The sequence below is a fragment of the Neolamprologus multifasciatus genome, chromosome 20, assembly GCF_963576455.1.
Source record: "Neolamprologus multifasciatus chromosome 20, fNeoMul1.2, whole genome shotgun sequence".
NCBI classification, from domain to species: Eukaryota; Metazoa; Chordata; class Actinopteri; order Cichliformes; family Cichlidae; genus Neolamprologus; species Neolamprologus multifasciatus.
In genome coordinates this window covers 26,759,569-26,777,849 of record NC_140458.1, presented here as the reverse complement: position 1 = coordinate 26,777,849, position 18,281 = coordinate 26,759,569, and the positions used below count along the sequence as shown (strand labels likewise).

Below are 18,281 nucleotides of genomic sequence, written 5' to 3'. Positions count from 1 at the left end.
CTCCTCGAGCTTTCTCGGTGTTTTCTGTCTCCTAACGTACAACAATCCCACACTGAGTCCGTGACGCCGAGATCCGTGGGGCCCCACCATCTGTTGCCGCGTGTTGTTGTCGGTTGCTCTGGAGGAGAGGGAGGCAATCAATAGCCTCCTGACTGGAACTGTTCGATGAATGACAGAACATAAAATTATTTCTAAATTATGTTTATTTATTGTTTTGTTACCGGACAGAGTCAACTGTATGTTCTAAATTATTACATAGCTGTTAAAACCGAAGCCAGTGTGATCTGTTGGCTGACTAAAAGAATTAGACGCTTCTTTAAAAACCTTATTGCGCCATCTTGTGGACATCGATTGGAACGGCATCCGACTTCCGGAATCTCCTCCTTCATACGTCACTGCTAAACAAAAGCCAAACTTTGAAACATGGCGTGAACTGGCATTTTACGTATGATTGTCCAATCTCACAAAATAACACGGAGAAATACGAGCTTACTGTGAACCAGCGTGTCACGAGAACCCCTTTCATTAGCATAAGTCACGAGATGGGTGGAAACAACTCCCGCAGAATCACTGAGATGGCGTAAAAGTGGAGAAAGCCAAGTTTGTCAAAAAATTAAATATTAAAACAGTGGAAAAAAAAAACTAAAAGAAAATAACATACATAGAAAAATAGATCTAGTAAAAAGCATTTACAAACCCCTCGAACTAAACTACTTTTAATTACATATATATTTTGTAATAGAAATCTAATATTATATATATAAATATAAAATAACACGTGCATTTTAAGATATACTTATTTTTTTCTCTATTTTCTCTAATGCTCTTTAGTACGGGGTGGCGTCGATGGCGGTGCAGTGTGGCGCAGAGGACGTCCTGATATTGAAACTGCAGACCTCTGAGTGAACCTCACCAGCAGGAAATTCACCGGGCAGGCAGGCGGCGGGGAGCGCTTACGTCGTAAAATTATCGCCGTTGTTTAGTCGCTAGTTGAAGCCAGCCGATTGGAAAGCCAGAAAACCCCAAGGTGGTGTAAACTTTCAATATCGTAGCTGAAAAACCTAAATATCCACGCCGGCAAATGATACATAAGGTATGTACGTGTTTAATTAAATGAGAAAACCGGCAGGCAGGTCAAATTAGTTATTTTTTTCTCTCCTACTGTTAGCTCGTAGCTGGCCGCATTAGCTTGTTGCCGAGATGTCGAAATTAGGCGTTTTTGTTGTGTTTAGTGACGCCTAGCTTCGTCGTGACCTTCGTGTTGGTGTTGTTGTACCGATACAGACGGCTGGAGTCATTGTTCTAGCAACATAACTAGCATGGTTCACATTATGATACCCGGGGCATTTTTGACTGGGGGTGGGTGGGTTATTTTCCGACGATATTGCTTTGATTTTTCTAGGCGAAAGCTAGCTGCTGTGCTGAGCAGGTGTTGTTGTTTTAGCAGTTCAACTATCAGCTGCCTTTTATGGACTTACATTCGGCGTAGCTCGGGCACGTCTACATGTGCAAAAGCAACGCTAGAGGGATTAGGGATGTACTGGAAGAACTGGGTCATAGTTGACGAGTAACGTGACTTTAATTTGCCAGTAAATTAGCAGGAGTTTAGCCGGCGGAGGATGGAGGGGTGCTGTTGGAGGGTTTAAGCAGCTCAGCGAGACTGCAGAGCCAGCTTTATAGCTATCCATTGACGTTGTCCATTATTTAAGTTTTTTTTGTTAAGACAGTGTTTAAAATGGAAAATGACAAATCTGTATGCAAGCGAAAATTCTAAAACTGTCCCCGTTAAACAGCTTCCCGATAAATTTAGCTTCTTTTACTGAGTGGAGTGAAAACATTTGCTAATTTTCTGCTTAGCAGGAGCAAACGCTGGCATTATGACGGCTTCCTCTCAGCTGACTAAAACAATAGTTTGTGTTTTTTCCCCACGATGTCATTGCATTAATAAAGTACTTTATATAAACAAACATCATTATGCTTTGTAGATGCCTGGTGAAGTTGATCATTTGAAGCCAAGAAAGAGGAAGAGCAGCTGTGAGACCAAAAACTCCAGAAAGGTTTGTTTTGTCTGTGTACATAATGCTGCAGATGTGTGATGAGTCAAAAAGAAAGGCAGGAGTTATAGTTATCTACACCCCTACAGCTGTAACCGCTACACCGGACAGCTGTGAGTGGCTCCAAATTAACTGGATCTGATTACTGCAGTGGAGTCCTGCTGTGGTTACCCCAACATCATCCTAACTTTGTTCCTTAACTTTTGTATCATAGACATCTGCTGCAAGGAGGAAATGTGTGAAAAGTCCAAAGGCGAACTCGGCATCTGAGAGCAGCTCAGCAGTTGGAAACACTAAAGCAGCTGGTCCTCTGGAGAGAGACTCCTGCATCAGCTGTGAATGCCACCAGTCTTCTGGCAGGAGGAGGTGCTCAGCATCACCAGAGCATGAAGGACAGGAAGGTAAAGAGAACGCGCTGATGATGGGACAGGATTCAGACAGCTGCGTAATGAATAGCATCTGGGACAAATATGAGCCTGAGCATATGGATTATGAAGAAACGGGCAGAATTATGTTCCCAGATGATGACAGTAATCAGATCCTTCCTGTGGAGCAGTTCTTTGGAAACTTGGATGCTGTACAGGTGAGACACGTTGGTTTTAATTCCTGGGGGAAACAGGGTTTTTGTTTTGTTTCTTTTTTTGGTAAAGAAAACGTCTGCTTACTGATGATCAGTTTAGAAGAATCATCATCCATATCTATTCATTTAAAGCTGCACTTCTAGGGTGTTTTGCAATAGACATGGGAGTTGAAAGATATGTTAGACTTGTTATACATTTGGACCTTAAAATTGGTGCAGTATTGGATGTACCAAAAGGGTCTTCCTGCTAATAAAACACAAAAGATGGGCAATAATGTACAGAGTAGAAGACCATGAGTTGTTGCATAAAAGCCCCACTGTGCCAGGAGTCCCTAACGTATACATTATAAGTTCGCCTTGAGGTTTGGATTCTTTCTCTCAAATAAATGTGATTGCTGATTTTTTTTTCCTTCTCTTTTTCTGGTCTCACTCACAGTTAACATTAAGTAAACTGACATTTCACCCTCTTATAAGCAGGGCTGGAGTAATATGAGAGCAGTAACAACCCCTAGTTAGATTTGTTAGTCACTGATAACTTTAATTTTATCCATACACATAGATTTTATCCCCCCACTCCCACCAGATCTCTAGGCCCATCATTCCTGCAGTTATATCTTCAGCACAATTGGTGAAAATAATGCTGCATTAAATGAATTCTAAATACGGATTCATCCCACAGGATTTTCCTGAAAGATCATCCTCGTCTTCTAGCCGTGCCCAAAGGAAGAACAGGAGGCGACATTACTACGCTAGAGAGGACAGCGATGAAGACGAGGTGGATTTCAACGGTGTGCAGCGAGACAACGGGGTGGGCACTTAGTGAAGAGTTGCCGCTCTTATAACTGAGAAAGTTCTGCTCATGAAAAGACATTAAACCTCTCAGCACTTAGAAAACTACCTGCTCAAACATTGCATTCAATCAATAATTAGATTTTTAAAAAGTCATAACTGCAATAATAAAATGAAAATGGCCAATGTGAGTAAATGCAGTAATGTTTTTGAAATTATTGCTGAATGTATGCTCACATAACACCTGGTGTAGCTATATCTGGTGTAACCATCACCAGTGTTTCTAGCACTTTGTGTAGAAAATTGAAATCCTGAGCGCAGCTTCAGATTAGCCTCTGAGATACTAAAGAAAATGCTGGATTTAAGTTTTTGTTTTCCCATACAAATGAAAACTGATTAATTGTCAATGTTACATGCTGACAAGAGCAACAGAGTGACAATTTCAGTCTAAGTTTAGATTACACATCTGTAATGAGGAGGGATGGAGCATGAATATCTGTACTGAGAGCTTTAATAGCACAAATTCATTGCTTAAGCTGAACATCGTCAACAATTTTCTGCATAAAAGTCATTATTCACCAAGTGTCTCTTCATGCTCAACTCATGTGTGCTCACGTTTCTGGCAGCTTTGAAATATATAACACATCTGTATCAATACATAATCAATGTAATGAATTAATTTTCCCTGAGAGGGTTCTTCTAAAATTTGTAAGAGAGTGTTGTTTAAAAAACAAACAAAAAGGTTCCTCATACAAGACTGCAGTCTGAAAGACTGGATAATTTAAACCTGAGTGAAAATGTAATCTAGCCAAGAGGTTAACAGTAATTGCACTAGATGTTGTCGCCTGTATTTTTTACATGACTGTTCTAAACCGTCCAAATATTTTATATATTTACTGCCTTATTTATGTCAATTTGCTTTTCACATTCTATGCAGCATTCTCAGTAAATGCATGATTCGTTATCATCTTTGTACTTAATTTGTGTACTTTACATCACAGTGCCAATACAGTGAACAAATAAATGAATTTCATGGTTTCTTAAGTGTGGTCGATCACTTCCAATATGAAATTAAAGTTCACCATGGTGGGTTTGGAGCTCAGAAGCTGATGTCACGACTATGTCGGGGAGATTGCAGAGACAAATTTACCTTTCCAACTGATGTGATGGGTTCTTTTCCGAGTTAATTATTTACCAAGTTCATCAAACAAATCACAGTCCACTCATTTGTTACAGGACTTCAAGTCATGCGCTGTTTCTTTACTTTGGGCTTCTGTTTTGCTTTTAGATCCTTGGTGGCATTATTATAGATCTTTTTGGTGTCACACTGCAGGTTGTGAGCTCCTTTTTTGTGGCAGACGATGTGGACCAGCTTCAGGTTTTCCCTCGTGAACAGGAGTTGGTAGAAGTAGTTCAGGTTGATGTCAGTGCTCCTGTGATTCTGCAGAGCTTCCAGCAGAGCGGGAATAACTGTCCTCTTCTTTTCAATCCTGGAAACAAATTGAAGAATTGCATGAAAGGATGTAAAGCAAAAAAACAACAACAAAAAACAAGAAAAAAACCCCTCAAAAAAATCTTGTAAATAAACTAAAGGTGGCGTGAACCTGTGGTCCAAATTCCAAGTGCTGAAGACAATCCTGCCCTCGCGGCTTCCATAGGGGTTGATAGAGTGAAGAGATTTGCACACTTTCTCATCAAATGATCCCTGAGGACGCAATTTAGAGGAAGAGGAACTTAGTCTGAAGCACATCTGGACTTTTAATATTTTTGAGACATTTTAAATGTAATGACTGTTAAGCCGAGTTAAACACTACTTTTTATCTTTGCTCTGATTCTCACACCACAGTGCACTTTTGTCTCTGACTCTTCTGTTCACATACAACTAACCTCGGACAAGTCATTTGGAGCAGATCTCAGCTACTCTGTACAGATTCAAGAGTCTTTCCCTCAGAGCTCAAAAGTCTTGTCTGTGACAGTGTAAAACTCATGTTGCCTGCATTTGTTTCTCATGCCTATTCAACTCTGTTAGACCTCTTAATACCTCACAGCTTGTATTCTTGTAGTACCTGGCAGGTGAACCATCCCTCCTGAGTACAAAGGCGATCTGGTTGCTTTTCAGTCCTGTCAAAGTAGCAGCCATTATACTTGGCTGTTTTCAGCATTTCTGCGAGGCTGTGGGAGGTTTTCAAAAACTCTGCCCTCACTTTTGCTTTCTGTATGGATTTGGTGGCATCATCCAGCTGACAAAAACAACAAAAAACAGAACTGTCAGAACAGCTGACTGTGGAGCAATCCTGTAAAGACCTCAGGTACAGAGTGTTACCTGGCTCCCAAGTTTACCTCTTTCAAGTAGCCGCGTATCCTGCTTTCACAGTTGTACTTCATGTAGGCAGACTTTGTTTTAAATCGAGAATCAACACCTGAAGAGAAACACAAATAACAAGATGCTCAACAGATTCATTTAGACTCACATCAAGAGAAACATCTGTGAAAAAGTGATCAATTATACAGACGTAGTCACACTGCTCAAACATTGTCCAAATATAATGGTGTTGAGTCTTCACAATGCTTTTATACTGGAAAAAGACACAAGACTGACTTAATCTATTCATGGTTTCCCAGTTCTCTAGTAACAGTAGCACATGTCTTATAGTGCTTTTCTTTAAAGGGATTTCTTTACATTGACACAATATTTGTAATACTGCCTGTGCACAGCACCATAATGGATTTTAAAATCAATCAAAATGTGATTAAAGTGCAAATTTTCAGCTTTATTTCAAGGGGTTTGATCAAAGTGTTGCATTAACTGTTTGGGAATTCGAGTCCTTTTTATACATAAGCCCCATTTTCAGAGGCTCAAAAGTTAGTTTTTTTTTTAATTTAAATCTATTTATTTATAAATTATTATAATTTATATTATTAGTCACAGTTCATGTGAAGAAGTAGCAAAGTCCAGCAGAAAGCAGTAGGGTGGGGCAGCCTCCACCCTTCCTGACCCTCATAGGTCAAGGCTCAGCAAGCTTGTTAAATCCCTTGAATTAAAGCTGAAAGTCTGCACTCCAATCACATCTTGATTGTTTGCTTTAAAATCCACTGTGGTGGAACATAGAGACAAATTCACAAAACACTGTCACTGTCAAAATGCCTACAGGCCTAACTACTCTTTGAGCCTTGTGCAGACAGGCTGGGAGTTTGACCTCAAAAGAAGCCACGACAGGAAAAGTCTGAGGAACTCTAAAACAAAACAAAGAGTGCTTCTCCAAGAGGATGAAGGCTGCTACCTTGGAACCAGTCTTCGTCCTCCTCTCTGCTCTCCAGCTCCGACCTATCCTCTAGGTTCTGTAGCAGGTCTGTCAAGATTTTACGCCTCTTTGAAGATTTCTCATCAGAGAGGAGCCCCTTCGCTGCTTCAATGAGGCTGTCAGCATGCCGGTCTGTGTTGAGTAGCTGACTGATGTCACACACAACTAAAAATCAGATGCATAAAGATTAGGCAACATCACAATCATCCAGCGGTTTAGCTGATTGGGAGAATGAAAACACAAGTTTACAGTAGAAACCCTTGTCTGGTGTTGATCCTCCTACCTCCACTCCAGGTCTGCCCTTTAGATATAAGAACCAATTCGGTGTTATCCGCCAAAGTTGGGAAGAATTCCTCCGTCACTATTGTCCCGTCCTCATACAAGCAAACACGTGCACCAGAGAGTGGCACCTGGACTCGTGGAGAACATAACAGGTAAAAACACCAATGACAAATGTGTTGTAGGGACTAGAAGTAGAAGCTTTTTAGACCAGATAACTAATCTGTAAACTTGACATATTTTATAAGAGAGCCATCTGTGAGAGTCTGCTCAGATTAAATGGATTTATTTATCCGATGTAAACTCCAATTAAACCAAATCCCCGCAGTACAGATTTCCACCAACAGATCATTTTCTCTTTGTTTCAGCGAGTTTATACAAAATGTGCCCGAGGCCATACTTAATAATGAACGAATTCTGCTCCCAGCCCATCATAAACAGAATTTAATCTAAATGGAATAAAAAAAAAAAAGCATCTTGAAATATAAACGTAGAGGCTACATGTCACTTTGACCTGAACGTGACATAACTGTTGCTTTTTCACTTACATCCTGTTTACCGAGTTCTCTAAAAATGATGCGAAAATTATTTTATGTCGTATCTTCTTCACAGTGGAGGTGATCTTGGACCAAACCAATCACGTATCGAGTTACTACTAATTAGGAAAAATAAAAGCCTAATTTATTTTGTTTAGTATCAGCGATGACGTTTATGTCACATCCTCTCAGATAAAAAAGCGGAACAGCCGTATAAGGTGTTAAAAACTAACTAATTCCTACAAGACTCACCAGTAGCAAATTGCAGGCCTTCTTCAGTAGTTCCTTCACATCTTTTGCGGCAATTCCGTATTTCCTGTTTTCACTGTAACTCCTAATTTTCACAGGTTTAATTTCCCCGAACATTTCGCTGTTTTGTTTTCGGTTTGTACCTACCGCTTCCTTCTTCTTCCTCCTCTTGAGGCTCGGAGCAGCAGCGGAAGTGTGTGATTGCCCCCTACTGGTGCTTTTCCTTACTTTCTTTGCGTGGCGTGATTGGTGGTGAAAGTAACTTATATTTATTTACATTACAGTAATATTTTCATGGGGAAAACATTCCGCGTGTAGTAGACACACTGGATATCAAGTACACGCTGTGAATATTAATGATTACAATAATAATGCAATTCAAATGGCTTTATTAGCGTTACAGTTTATATAGGTTATGCAACACTTGATAACAAGTCACACATCTGTCTTAATCCCTTTTGAAATCTTCTTTGGATTCTCACAGTTCTGTTTTTGTCTTCCTCTTTCAAACACTGGGCCAGTACTTGGTTAGGATTTTCTCTGCTATATATCTCTGAAAGTGGAGAGCTATTTTTGCCAGATCATAATACATACATTATTCTGACATTCTCTTTTCTTTTCAGTGCATAATTTGTTTTTCTGTCTATTGGTTTTAGACAGCAGTGTTTTGTGAGAATGGGCAGCATGTGTCCTTCTGGGGGAACTGAGTCTAAGCACCCCCCTGAATTAGCTGCTCATGTGTTCAGTTTAAGACTACAGCCACAGCTCCTCCTACAAATTATACTCTGCTAATATATTAAAGATAATTATTACATTTGTATATTTAAAAAGAAAATAACATTTATATTGCGAGTGTGGCAGTAAACTAACTTTAAATTGGAGATGCTGACGTTCATACAAGACCTAAATGGAAAGATGAGTATTACCATAGCAACTGACGCAGCACGACGGGAAATACCAACTGAAAGGTATGAACGATTAAAGGCGGCCAATGCGAATTTTCCTGTATATTTTAAATTTCGGGAATAAAATGTAGACTTGCGTTAGAAAATACAATTCGTATATTAAGTATATTTTCAAATAATGTTTATCCCTCGTGAAAGCTCCTGATGAAATAATTTATTACATATCCCCCCTTTGTTTTAAATGGTAGAATCTGATTTCAATATGGCGGCCACGGCTTAAACATCTGAACGGATGGTGAAGACTAAATTCAGAGTAAAACATTGGTTGCGTTCAACATTTCTGAGCTTTTTTGTTCAGTGTCAGGCTAATGTTTATTTTAACTAAAGGACATGGTAAAAATAGAAGACATACCCAGCATGGCGGACGACTGGAAGCAAGTGTTTGAGAGGAACCGGGTGGTTCCCCCGCTCAGCCAGACCGTAAGGCTGGCTGTGGAAAGCCGCTTCACCCAGTCCCACGGCTTCCAGCTCACCCTCAACCGTGTCACTGCAACTCACCTCCCACCCCAGGTGACTGTTTACAGTTAGCTTACAGTGCTAATTAAAAACATAGAAACAACTCTGCTATAGCAATTCACTAGAGGTTTAGCAAACCTAAATTCAATGTATTTTAATCTGTGAGCTTGACTTTGTATTGACTGTCAAAATAAAAGTCACGATAAGGCCTATTCAGTATCCATCTCTGTGACACTGCGCCTGAAGAAATCTCGCGAACCTTTAAAAAATGTTATATTTGAAGGCAACCATACATTTTTTTTAATCAAACACACAATCAATGTCATGGGATTATTAGTAAATTCGGTCTATATATAGAGCATCAAACAGTACCAAAGTGAATCTGACATCCACTACTTGTTGGCATTATCAGTTACTGGGATGCAAAACTGAGCATTCAGATATTGGGAACCTCATTCTGGGGTGTTTTTAATGAAGTTGGATATTAGTCATAAAGGAGGATTTAAGTTTAACTCTTCACTTGTTAACAGTGACTTTTCTAAGATGCATATGCTTCCTTTTTGCTCATAGGAGAAGGCAGTGGGAGAACAAAGTGTGACTTACCAACTACGGGCAACGCTGTTTGACAGAAATCATCAGCACTTTTTTGGGAAAACATGGAAGAGCTCACCTCAGACAATAAAAAACAACAAGATCACTTTCAATGAGGTAACTATTCTCTAACAGGAATCCCACTGAAACAAGTTTACTCCAAACAGCACACAGCTGTTGCATATATATAGGCTCTTTTAAAAACCCCTCTCATGTTATTTTGGCAAACAGCGAGTAGATGATTATGTAGTAAAATCAATGTGTATTCATCCATAAATTCCATTCATTTAGGGCAGCCGTTATTTAATTAAAAGCAACTCAAAAGCTTTACCAATTAGCCGTCTTTAAATTAGCAGCATTGATTTCCCTGAGTTCTGCTATGCTCTTGAGGATCCTGTCAGCTAAAGCACAGCAAATTACAAACTGAAGTGATTGCCAATAAGTGATTCCAGTTGCATTTGATGATTTCAATTCTTTTTTCTCATCCTGCAAGTTGAAGAAGAGCTAATTTCCTTGTGAGGTATAAACTTAGTATTAGAGAGAACTTTGAGACAAAGTTTCATAGAAAATATCATGATTGTATTACAGATGTGTGCCACTTTATGGTAGTGATCAGTTAGTCCTGGAAACTCTAATAACTGAAAAAGCATGTCATTCATTACATTGATAGAAAAATCACATATTATGTCCAGTATTGCTAGAAAGACCTTTTACTCGTTCATTAACTAGTCTTTACTTGTCTGACAGTGGTAATTGTATATAATGTGGTGAAGTGTAATAAATAGCTTAATTCATGTGTTATGGTGCCAAAAGTAGTAGTGCAACATCATCATGTTTCTCAATACTTTGCATTACTTTTAGTGTCAGGTTCAGACAGAATGACCTCTGTGTAAAGTGAGGGAATTTTCAGCCGCCAGCAAATGTGTTTGAGCTAGTTTCATCTAGAAATGAATGACATGAGAGCTTTGCCCTTTCTGGGCCATTAGGTGAAGTCCAAACAGGCTGAAATAAGTGTGAGTGACCACATGAGACAGACAGCGGCAGGGCAAAAAAGAAAGATGTCCATTTGTAACTGTTCAGCAGTTCTGCTAAGCACCAGCTGGGGGGTTTTGAGTAAGCCATTGCCCTTGGAGATGCTGTGATTTGCTTTCTAAGATTGTGTGACAACCAATCATAAAAAAAAGGGAAAAAAAGCTGCCAGTGTAACATTGTGGAGACGTTGGTTTGTTGTGCTACTTTGGCTCAGCCTTCTCTGCTTCACACTCTCTCTGAACAGATGTGATTGAAAAATCAATCAACTCTTTTCACTCAAGACTGTGTACTAGCTACAGAAAACTTAACATCTAATAGTGCACATAGCAGGGTACCTCATTTAATGTGCTCGCAGTTGCAACTCATTAGTTATCTGCCCATGCACACAAGTGAACAAGAACAAACGTGTCTGCTACCTTGCAATAACTGTCATCATGGATTTAACTTGTGCAATCAACAAGATCAGCAGTCCTGCTAAGAAATCAGCATGAGGTTGTTTGCAATTGATACACAAAACCTGCAAAAGACCCAGTGAACTATAAAATGGGCCAAGTAACTTGTGAATAGTCTTTGGCCATGGTAGCATTTCTGCCTGGACTGAATTACAGTACAGCACCCTGGAAGCCGGTTTCCCAACCAAAACACTCTTTTTTTGTTTATTCAGAAGAAAAAAAAAGATACAGTGGGCATTTAGTGTTATCCTACTGTGTTGTGCTAGTGAGATATTGAGCCTCAGAAGATACCAGAGGCTTGTAGTACAAAGCAGGATTTTGTCTTATCCAGATAACTTCTTAATTAACCCTGAGTTTGCCCCCTGACCCTTCAATTCTCTGGAAAATAGTGACACCATCGTTGGACAAGCCTTTGCCCACTGTACCCACATAGTAGGATGGGATAAAGTTTAAAAAAAAATAAAAAAAATCTCATATCTAGGAATTTTCCCCCAGTAAGAATTCCCCCAGTAACTTCCAATTCTAGACTTTCACATTTATTCAGTCTCACATTTATTCAGAGCGCCTTTGTATTTGTGGTTTTTGTATCAAATTTCCTACATTAGAAATCTGTTTTTTTATTTTTATTCTTTAGTTGGTCTCAAACTCTTAAACACCACTGAGACTGCAGCTGAAAGAATAAAAGCTAAAACCTGTCTTTTAAAAATTAATTGAATTAAATACTCAATTATATTCCATCAGATTCTCCTGTGGCCTAATGATAGAGCTGTGATACTGATAAATCTGTTAAATTATACAAACAGTATTTTTGCCAGCTCTCTTCCCAGGCTTCAAATACAGTAGACTTTATTACTATAATAGATCTTGTCCAGTCTTATTGACTGCAAAGCACTTAAAGCGCTCACGTGTTTATATAGGACTTTTAGTATTAAACTGTTGTATAGTGTTTTCCCTCTCTCTCTCTCTCTCTCTCAGACACACACACACACACACTGCTGCTTTTTCTGTAGCAGATGTGTTGCTTTCTGTCTGCATTGTGTGTTTAACAATCAGCTGATCTGCTACCAGTACACTTATCCATGCTTGTAATTGGTTAGCCAGTTTGTCTCCTGCATGGGAAACCCTGGGTTAACTTAGTGAGCTGATAATCAGGCTCATGTGAGGGCTTATTCTGATTGGCGAAGTTAAAATCAGTCACTCCGGAAAACAGAGTTGCAGAGGGGTGCAGCATAACTAAGATTGCCCTTTGGGACAGCTACAAGTACTTATGTAATGCTTGGTGTGATTTAGCACATGTATTAATATTTTTATGTTTATTGACTTGGGATTGCAGTTGTATGCAGTTTCAGTCAAAGGTCAGATTTGTTGCGCGTTAGTCTTTACGATTCATTTTCTTTTTTTCCAAACATGGTTTCAGTCTGTTCAGAGTCTTTGAGTCTTTTCTTCTCTGTAATCAAGGGGAACAAAAACGGGGAACAAAAAAGTATTTTTGATGTCAAGCTGCGTGGTGTACTCTGTGAAAGATCTGCTTTGATGATGAAATTTTCAATTTCTCATTGAAAATACCGAAGGGAATGTTGTGACAGCCAAAGACTTGAGATACAAAAGATAAAATATACCGCACTGATATTGAAGTGCACCGCAACTTGGATGATCTTCATTTGTTGGGTGGGTTTCCTACAAGAGAAATATACCAGGTCAAATCTTGATTGAGTGAATGATGTCTGGAGTTAGTCCCCTAGGCGCTTCATGGTGTCTGCACGCTGCTCCAAATACTTAACACAGGGACAAATTTTTGTATGTGGATCAGTGAAAGAATCCATATATTCAAATGGAAAGATCTTCTTTTCAGCCAGCGACCCACCAGCGACTTTCCTGTACTGTGAGTAAACTCATGATGGCAACAAGTAGCTTTTTGTCCATCACCAGAGCTTTTTTGGTTAGGTGTGAGGATAGTTTGCCAAAGAAGCTCCCACTGATGCGTTAACATCTAATGCCCCTACCATGCAGTTTACTAAAGGTTCACTTTATATCAATGCTGGCAGCATTGGAATTTTCCTTGTAATGTCAAGCCTCCTTTCTACTTTCAAACCAGAAGTAAGACCAGAGCTGAATCTGATAAATCCCCTCGATTTAAAAACAGTACTTTTATTTCAAATGTAACTGTGCCATCAATCCACACATCTACCCACCCACCTGCTTAAATCACTTTTTTAAATGTAAGTGTGCATGCGGTGAAAAAGTTCAAGCTTTTATATTTCAGCCATTACTGAGATTTAAAAAGAGACGTCTTGTTAAATCACGACGTGCTGTTAGATTTGCTTGTAGATTAGTCCGCCAGTCAGCCATCTCATCTTAACAGCTACTTTAACACTGGATGTTAAATGATTTACAACTGAAGTGGCTATAATGTGTCTTTTATGTATTACATGAATACATTATTTTAGTTTGCAAAGACTGGTACATGTGGTGATTGTGACTGGATGCCATATTGCATGTTGCATTTTCATTTTAATTTATGCAAGTTTGCATTGTACCCCAAAATGGTGAGCTTCTGGTCCTGGCAAGCAGGGAGTTTGTTCTAAGAAGGTGCTTCAAAAGGACTGACAGCAGAGTCAACGTGTAAGTCTCAAAAGATTAGACATAGAATTTTTGAGGTAATCTTTTTATTTGTGCTAAAAGCAAACAACTAACTGCAGATAAATTATGGGATACACAGTATTTTGCAACTGTTTTAGCCACTTTTTTTTTTTTTTTTTTTTTTAAATCCAAAGCTGCTATTGGTGAGGTGTCTCACAAAGGAGACAGATGAGATGGCACATGACCCCAAAGTACTGCCAGAGCCATTCAGCAGATGGTATGACCCCTACAGAGCCCTGATGTCATTACAAGAAAGTGCCATCTAAATCCAGAGATCTCTGGCAGCTGCTAAACTGCTAAATTTTGGAAACAGGAATTATGTACCTCCCTCTAAATTACAGAAAAGTCAGGTTTTTAGCTTTGCATATATGACATCTTCCATAAGAGAATCTTGGGAATGCCACCTTCAGTTTGTGCAGTAACTAAAACCACTCTGATGCAGAATAGTCACCCTGCTGATGGTGGGGTTGTATTATCTTCTTGTCTGACGAGTGACTTCATTTTCCTGCCAGAAGCTTTCTTTTGAAAAGCCCTTAAGTTGTGAACTACATAAGGTGCCCCTGTGTAGTCGCATTCCTTGAAAATGTTGTTTTCCTGTATCATATTTACTATCATTTACTGGGCATTTTGCTATGTTTGAGCAGATTTCTGGAGAACAGCTGGATGTGTGTGTTCTCTCTCTCAATCAAACATCTGAAGGTCTCTGCCTCCTTGTCGGAGGCCAGCGACCCACTGTTTTTATGATCGCATCAGAGCAATGCAAGCTCCTCGGTAGCTTCCAAATTTGGAGGTGCCTCATCAGTTTAGAGTGTTGTACATGGTGTTTTGAGAAACCCTTTTAATGGAAGGAGTACTGTGAACTGTGGCTGGCTGGTAAATGCAGAGTGTTGCATAAGTCTTTGTGCAGAGACACCAATGAGTCACAGCTATGGCACATTCATGATTTCCAGTTTTGTCACCATCTGTTTTCTCCCCTTTCCTCTGCGTGATGTTCTTTTGATCGAACAATATCTCACAGTGAATGGCCTTACTTTGATCCGCCGTAATAGTCATAGCCTGTATAAAAAAAACTCTGCTTGGTGTCCCAATAAGCATCCAAATCCAATTATCCATCCAGGGTAATAATATAAACCACATCATATCCTATCATGATGATAAAGTGTGCCTGGCCCTCTCTGTGTCATGCCGCAAGAGCTCCACTAGCTTTTTTTAAATTTTTTTATTGGATTTGGCCCAATGCACTTGCATTCATGCTGGTGTTTATGAGTGGCAAATTGCTGTTTGATATCCAAATAACGTCGGGGGGGGGGGGGGGGGGGTTCTCTCCTATGCTACGGGAGCACAGGGAAAATTGCAAGGCACCCCCCTCCCCCCAGTCAACCATGATGGATTGGTTTTAATATCTGGTGCAGATATGGTGAAAAGCTAAGATGCACGGTGATTAAAAAGAGAGCGCTTACTAATTCTTTTTTCCCCTCTCTTTGCATCTCTTTCTTTCCCGATAGAGGAATGACGTCTTGTCAACTGTGCCAGCTCCTTTGTGGGTTGTTTTTAATTGTTAAGTCAGACGTATTAGGCTTTTATTTTGAAAGTAGTGCCTTTTTAATTGCCATGCCAAGCCTTCAGTGGGTCTGAAAAAGATTTATGCATGCAAAACAGAAACTACTGTGAAGTCCAGTCGTAGTTTCAGACCTTCTGAATCACAATGAACCTTATTTTGTAATGTGTTTGACTTGTGTGTCAAATTGGTCCCTTTTGAGAATTTTATTTTTATCTTTTTGTTGTTGTACAACTCAATATGTCCTGAATTATCAAACTTACACTTACTTTCCCGGTTGTTGGTTTTCTCAAATCATGACTCAGATTGTTTGGGAGGCATAGGGATATTTTAACTCTCCTTTGAACACATTGAGGCAAAGGGAGCGCTGTGATCAGTAGAGGGCAATGTTGTGCTACAGATGCACAGATGGAGGAGTCGAGAGAATGGTAGAGAGAGAAATGTGCATCTTTCTGCATTGTCTCTCACTGTGATCACTCCATTTGAACTCCCTGCCTTCACGGGGAGCCAGTGGTTTCTTCTCATATGTGCAACATTATCAGGCCGACAGATGGGCTTGAGAGAAAAGGCCAAGCTTTGTTCGTGTCCGTGCAACCTCTGTTTCTCTAGGTCTGCAAATGCTATTTGGCATTGCATGCTATAAACTAAGAGTAACATACACACACGCGTGCGCACACACACATGTTTATTTCTCACAATGTGACTAAAAACAGTACCCTTTATACCAGCATACGCATCATCACACACGCATTATTACATGACTTCAAAGAAGTAAAAAGCAGACAGTGCTTCACCGATGGGAAAATATTTAAACATCAAATGTGCAATTCCTCCACTTTTGTTTCTTGAAACGTTTTTCTCTTAAGAACAAACTACTTTCAAAGTGAAGAATCCCTTATGGTTCAAACTTGAGGTCTGAGTAATGAGTACAAGGCAGCAGACACACTCATCTGCAAAGTGTAAGTTTCTAAAACATACAATAGATTGCCAAATTAAAGCTGTCAGAGCTGTAACAAAGCCACAGTTAAAGCCTCAACCCTTCCTACTTTTCCTTGCTTTCTTAAAGCAGAGACATACTCCAGCAAGGCTTGCTCAGATGAGGGGGAAAAAAAACCTTCTCTTTGAAGTCTGGTGCATTTGTTGTGTGCCATGCACAGTGTTTTGCAGTCTGCCACGTATGATTCCACACATGATTCCCAGCCACTCAACCATGGACATCGAGCTGTCACATACGTCTTTTCGGAAAAATGTGACATGATCTAACTCTCATGTCCACTTTTCATGTCACTCCGTGAGAAGAGAAGAGCTTAACATAAATTATGTTCATCCCTGGTAATTTTAGCTGTTTTGGGTTGAATACAAGGAAACATCTGTAATGGTATTATTCCACTGATTCATTTCAGTTTAGCAGACTTTTTCTCTGATGATGGATTGCATGGCCTGTATGTTGGTAACCATACCAGTTTATGTATATTTTATTCATATAGCAAGAAATATATGCACTTAGCTGCCACTTAATTAGGTACACCTTGATAGTGCTGGGTTGTACCTCCTTTTGCCTTTATAACTGTCCAAATTCTTAGTGTCATGGACTTAACTAGGTGCTGGAAATATTTATCTGTGATATTGATCCATATTGACGTGACCTGTTCCACCACATCCCAGTGGTGCTCTGTTGGATTGGGAGCTGATGACTGTGGAGGCCATTTGACTACCAGCGAACTCACTGTAATGTTAAAGTAGCCGGTTTTAAATGATTTAAGCTTTGTGACATGGTGTGTTAGCTGACAGTAGTTGCACCTGGTGTGGTCTTCTGCTGCTCTAGACTCTCTGTTTCAAGGTTCAGTGTGTTTAGAGAAGCTCTTCTGCAAGCCTTGGTTGTAACAAGTGATTATTTCCTAACCTTCAGGTGAAAATCACATCAACAAGAGAGCTGCTGGTCACTTAATCCCCTTAAGTCTCTCTCTCCTCCATTCTGATTCTTGGTTTGAACTTCAGAAAGCCATTTCGACCATTTCTGCATGCCTAAAAGCACAGAGTTGCTGCCATGTGATTGGCCGATTAGATAATTGTTTGTTGCAGTTGAACGGGTTTACCTGATAAAGTGGCCAGTGAGTGTATATTTTTCAAATGCAATTCCATTAAAAAAAATATACCCTGACTGACTAAAAAAGAAAAACCCAAAACTGTCACATGGTGATAGGTATAAATGATGCTAGTATCTGTACTGGATTTTATATTGAATTGATATTCATCCATAATTCTGTAAATAGAAGCCATTCTAAAAGGAGGCTATATCTATGCCACAGCAACTATTGCATTTACTGTGTTTTTCATTTACTTTGTTAAAGTTAGCCCACATGTTTTACCCTCTTTGCTCTAACTATAGTCCATAGATTGTAAACAAAGTTAGAGTGACTGGGAGAAAACATTAATTACACAGTAGGCAGTCTGAAAATGCCTAAAGTTAAAAGACTTAATTGACTCAGTGGTGTCCATATACTGATGAGAGGATGACAGCTCTGGAACAGTATTTTAGCGCTAATATAATCATCAGTTGATAAGTCTATAAGTAAGTAAGTACATTTTATTTATATAGTGAATTTGAAATTGAAGTACAGTAAAAAATAAAAGGGTTCCTAAAAATTCATGGTACACACTATTTACATAAAGTAACACAACAACAACAATAACCTGTGCTTCAGCCACAGTTCCAAAGATTAGCATTTTCCAAAAGGTTGACAAAAAAGGTATATATTTAGTTTAGATCTGAAGGTCGGAGGTCACATGGGAGGAGT

At 39.4% G+C, this 18,281-nt stretch overlaps 3 protein-coding genes across 5 annotated transcripts in view; 2 read left to right on the top strand and 1 right to left on the bottom strand.

Annotated features, from left to right (window-relative positions):
* Positions 1-840: 840 nt before the first annotated feature.
* Positions 841-4,467, top strand: c20h1orf174 (chromosome 20 C1orf174 homolog). Its single transcript, XM_085146704.1, has 4 exons — positions 841-1,093; positions 1,986-2,057; positions 2,269-2,637; positions 3,314-4,467. Exons 1-4 carry the CDS (start codon positions 1,082-1,084, stop codon positions 3,452-3,454), a joined length of 594 nt encoding a protein of 197 aa, XP_085002830.1. The 5' UTR covers positions 841-1,081; the 3' UTR covers positions 3,455-4,467.
* Positions 4,220-8,738, bottom strand: dffb (DNA fragmentation factor, beta polypeptide (caspase-activated DNase)). 2 transcript variants are annotated; one of them, XM_085146690.1, is made up of 7 exons: positions 7,793-8,738; positions 7,009-7,135; positions 6,705-6,890; positions 5,764-5,843; positions 5,490-5,663; positions 5,028-5,128; positions 4,220-4,913 (listed from the first exon to the last, which is right to left on the bottom strand). In XM_085146690.1, exons 1-7 carry the CDS (start codon positions 7,904-7,906, stop codon positions 4,664-4,666), a joined length of 1,032 nt encoding a protein of 343 aa, XP_085002816.1. In that variant the 5' UTR covers positions 7,907-8,738; the 3' UTR covers positions 4,220-4,663. The 2 variants fall into 2 exon arrangements, with proteins under 2 accessions (XP_085002816.1, XP_085002815.1); XM_085146689.1 differs by having other exon boundaries at positions 4,220-5,128.
* A 211-nt stretch (positions 8,739-8,949) lies between these two features.
* Positions 8,950-18,281, top strand: part of nphp4 (nephronophthisis 4) — a 186,114-nt gene continuing 176,782 nt past the window's right edge. For both annotated transcript variants that reach the window (XM_085146678.1, XM_085146677.1), the window contains exons 1-2: positions 8,950-9,264; positions 9,781-9,918. In XM_085146678.1, coding sequence (XP_085002804.1) covers positions 9,085-9,264; positions 9,781-9,918 — 318 coding nt within the window. In that variant the 5' untranslated portion in view covers positions 8,950-9,084. The remainder of the gene's footprint in view (positions 9,265-9,780; positions 9,919-18,281) is intronic.

Excerpts from the sequence above, each read along its gene's own strand:
- c20h1orf174 (XM_085146704.1), top strand. Across the intron at positions 2,058-2,268 it reads AGACCAAAAACTCCAGAAAG|ACATCTGCTGCAAGGAGGAA; the intron begins GTTTGTTTTGTC and ends TTTGTATCATAG. Across the intron at positions 2,638-3,313 it reads GAAACTTGGATGCTGTACAG|GATTTTCCTGAAAGATCATC; the intron begins GTGAGACACGTT and ends TTCATCCCACAG.
- dffb (XM_085146689.1), bottom strand. The coding sequence starts at position 7,906 with ATGTTCGGGGAAATTAAACCTGTGAAAATTAGGAGTTACAGTGAAAAC. Across the intron at positions 7,136-7,792 it reads AGGCCTGCAATTTGCTACTG|GTGCCACTCTCTGGTGCACG; the intron begins GTGAGTCTTGTA and ends CCACGAGTCCAG. Across the intron at positions 5,664-5,763 it reads TACGCGGCTACTTGAAAGAG|CTGGATGATGCCACCAAATC; the intron begins GTAAACTTGGGA and ends TGTTTTTGTCAG.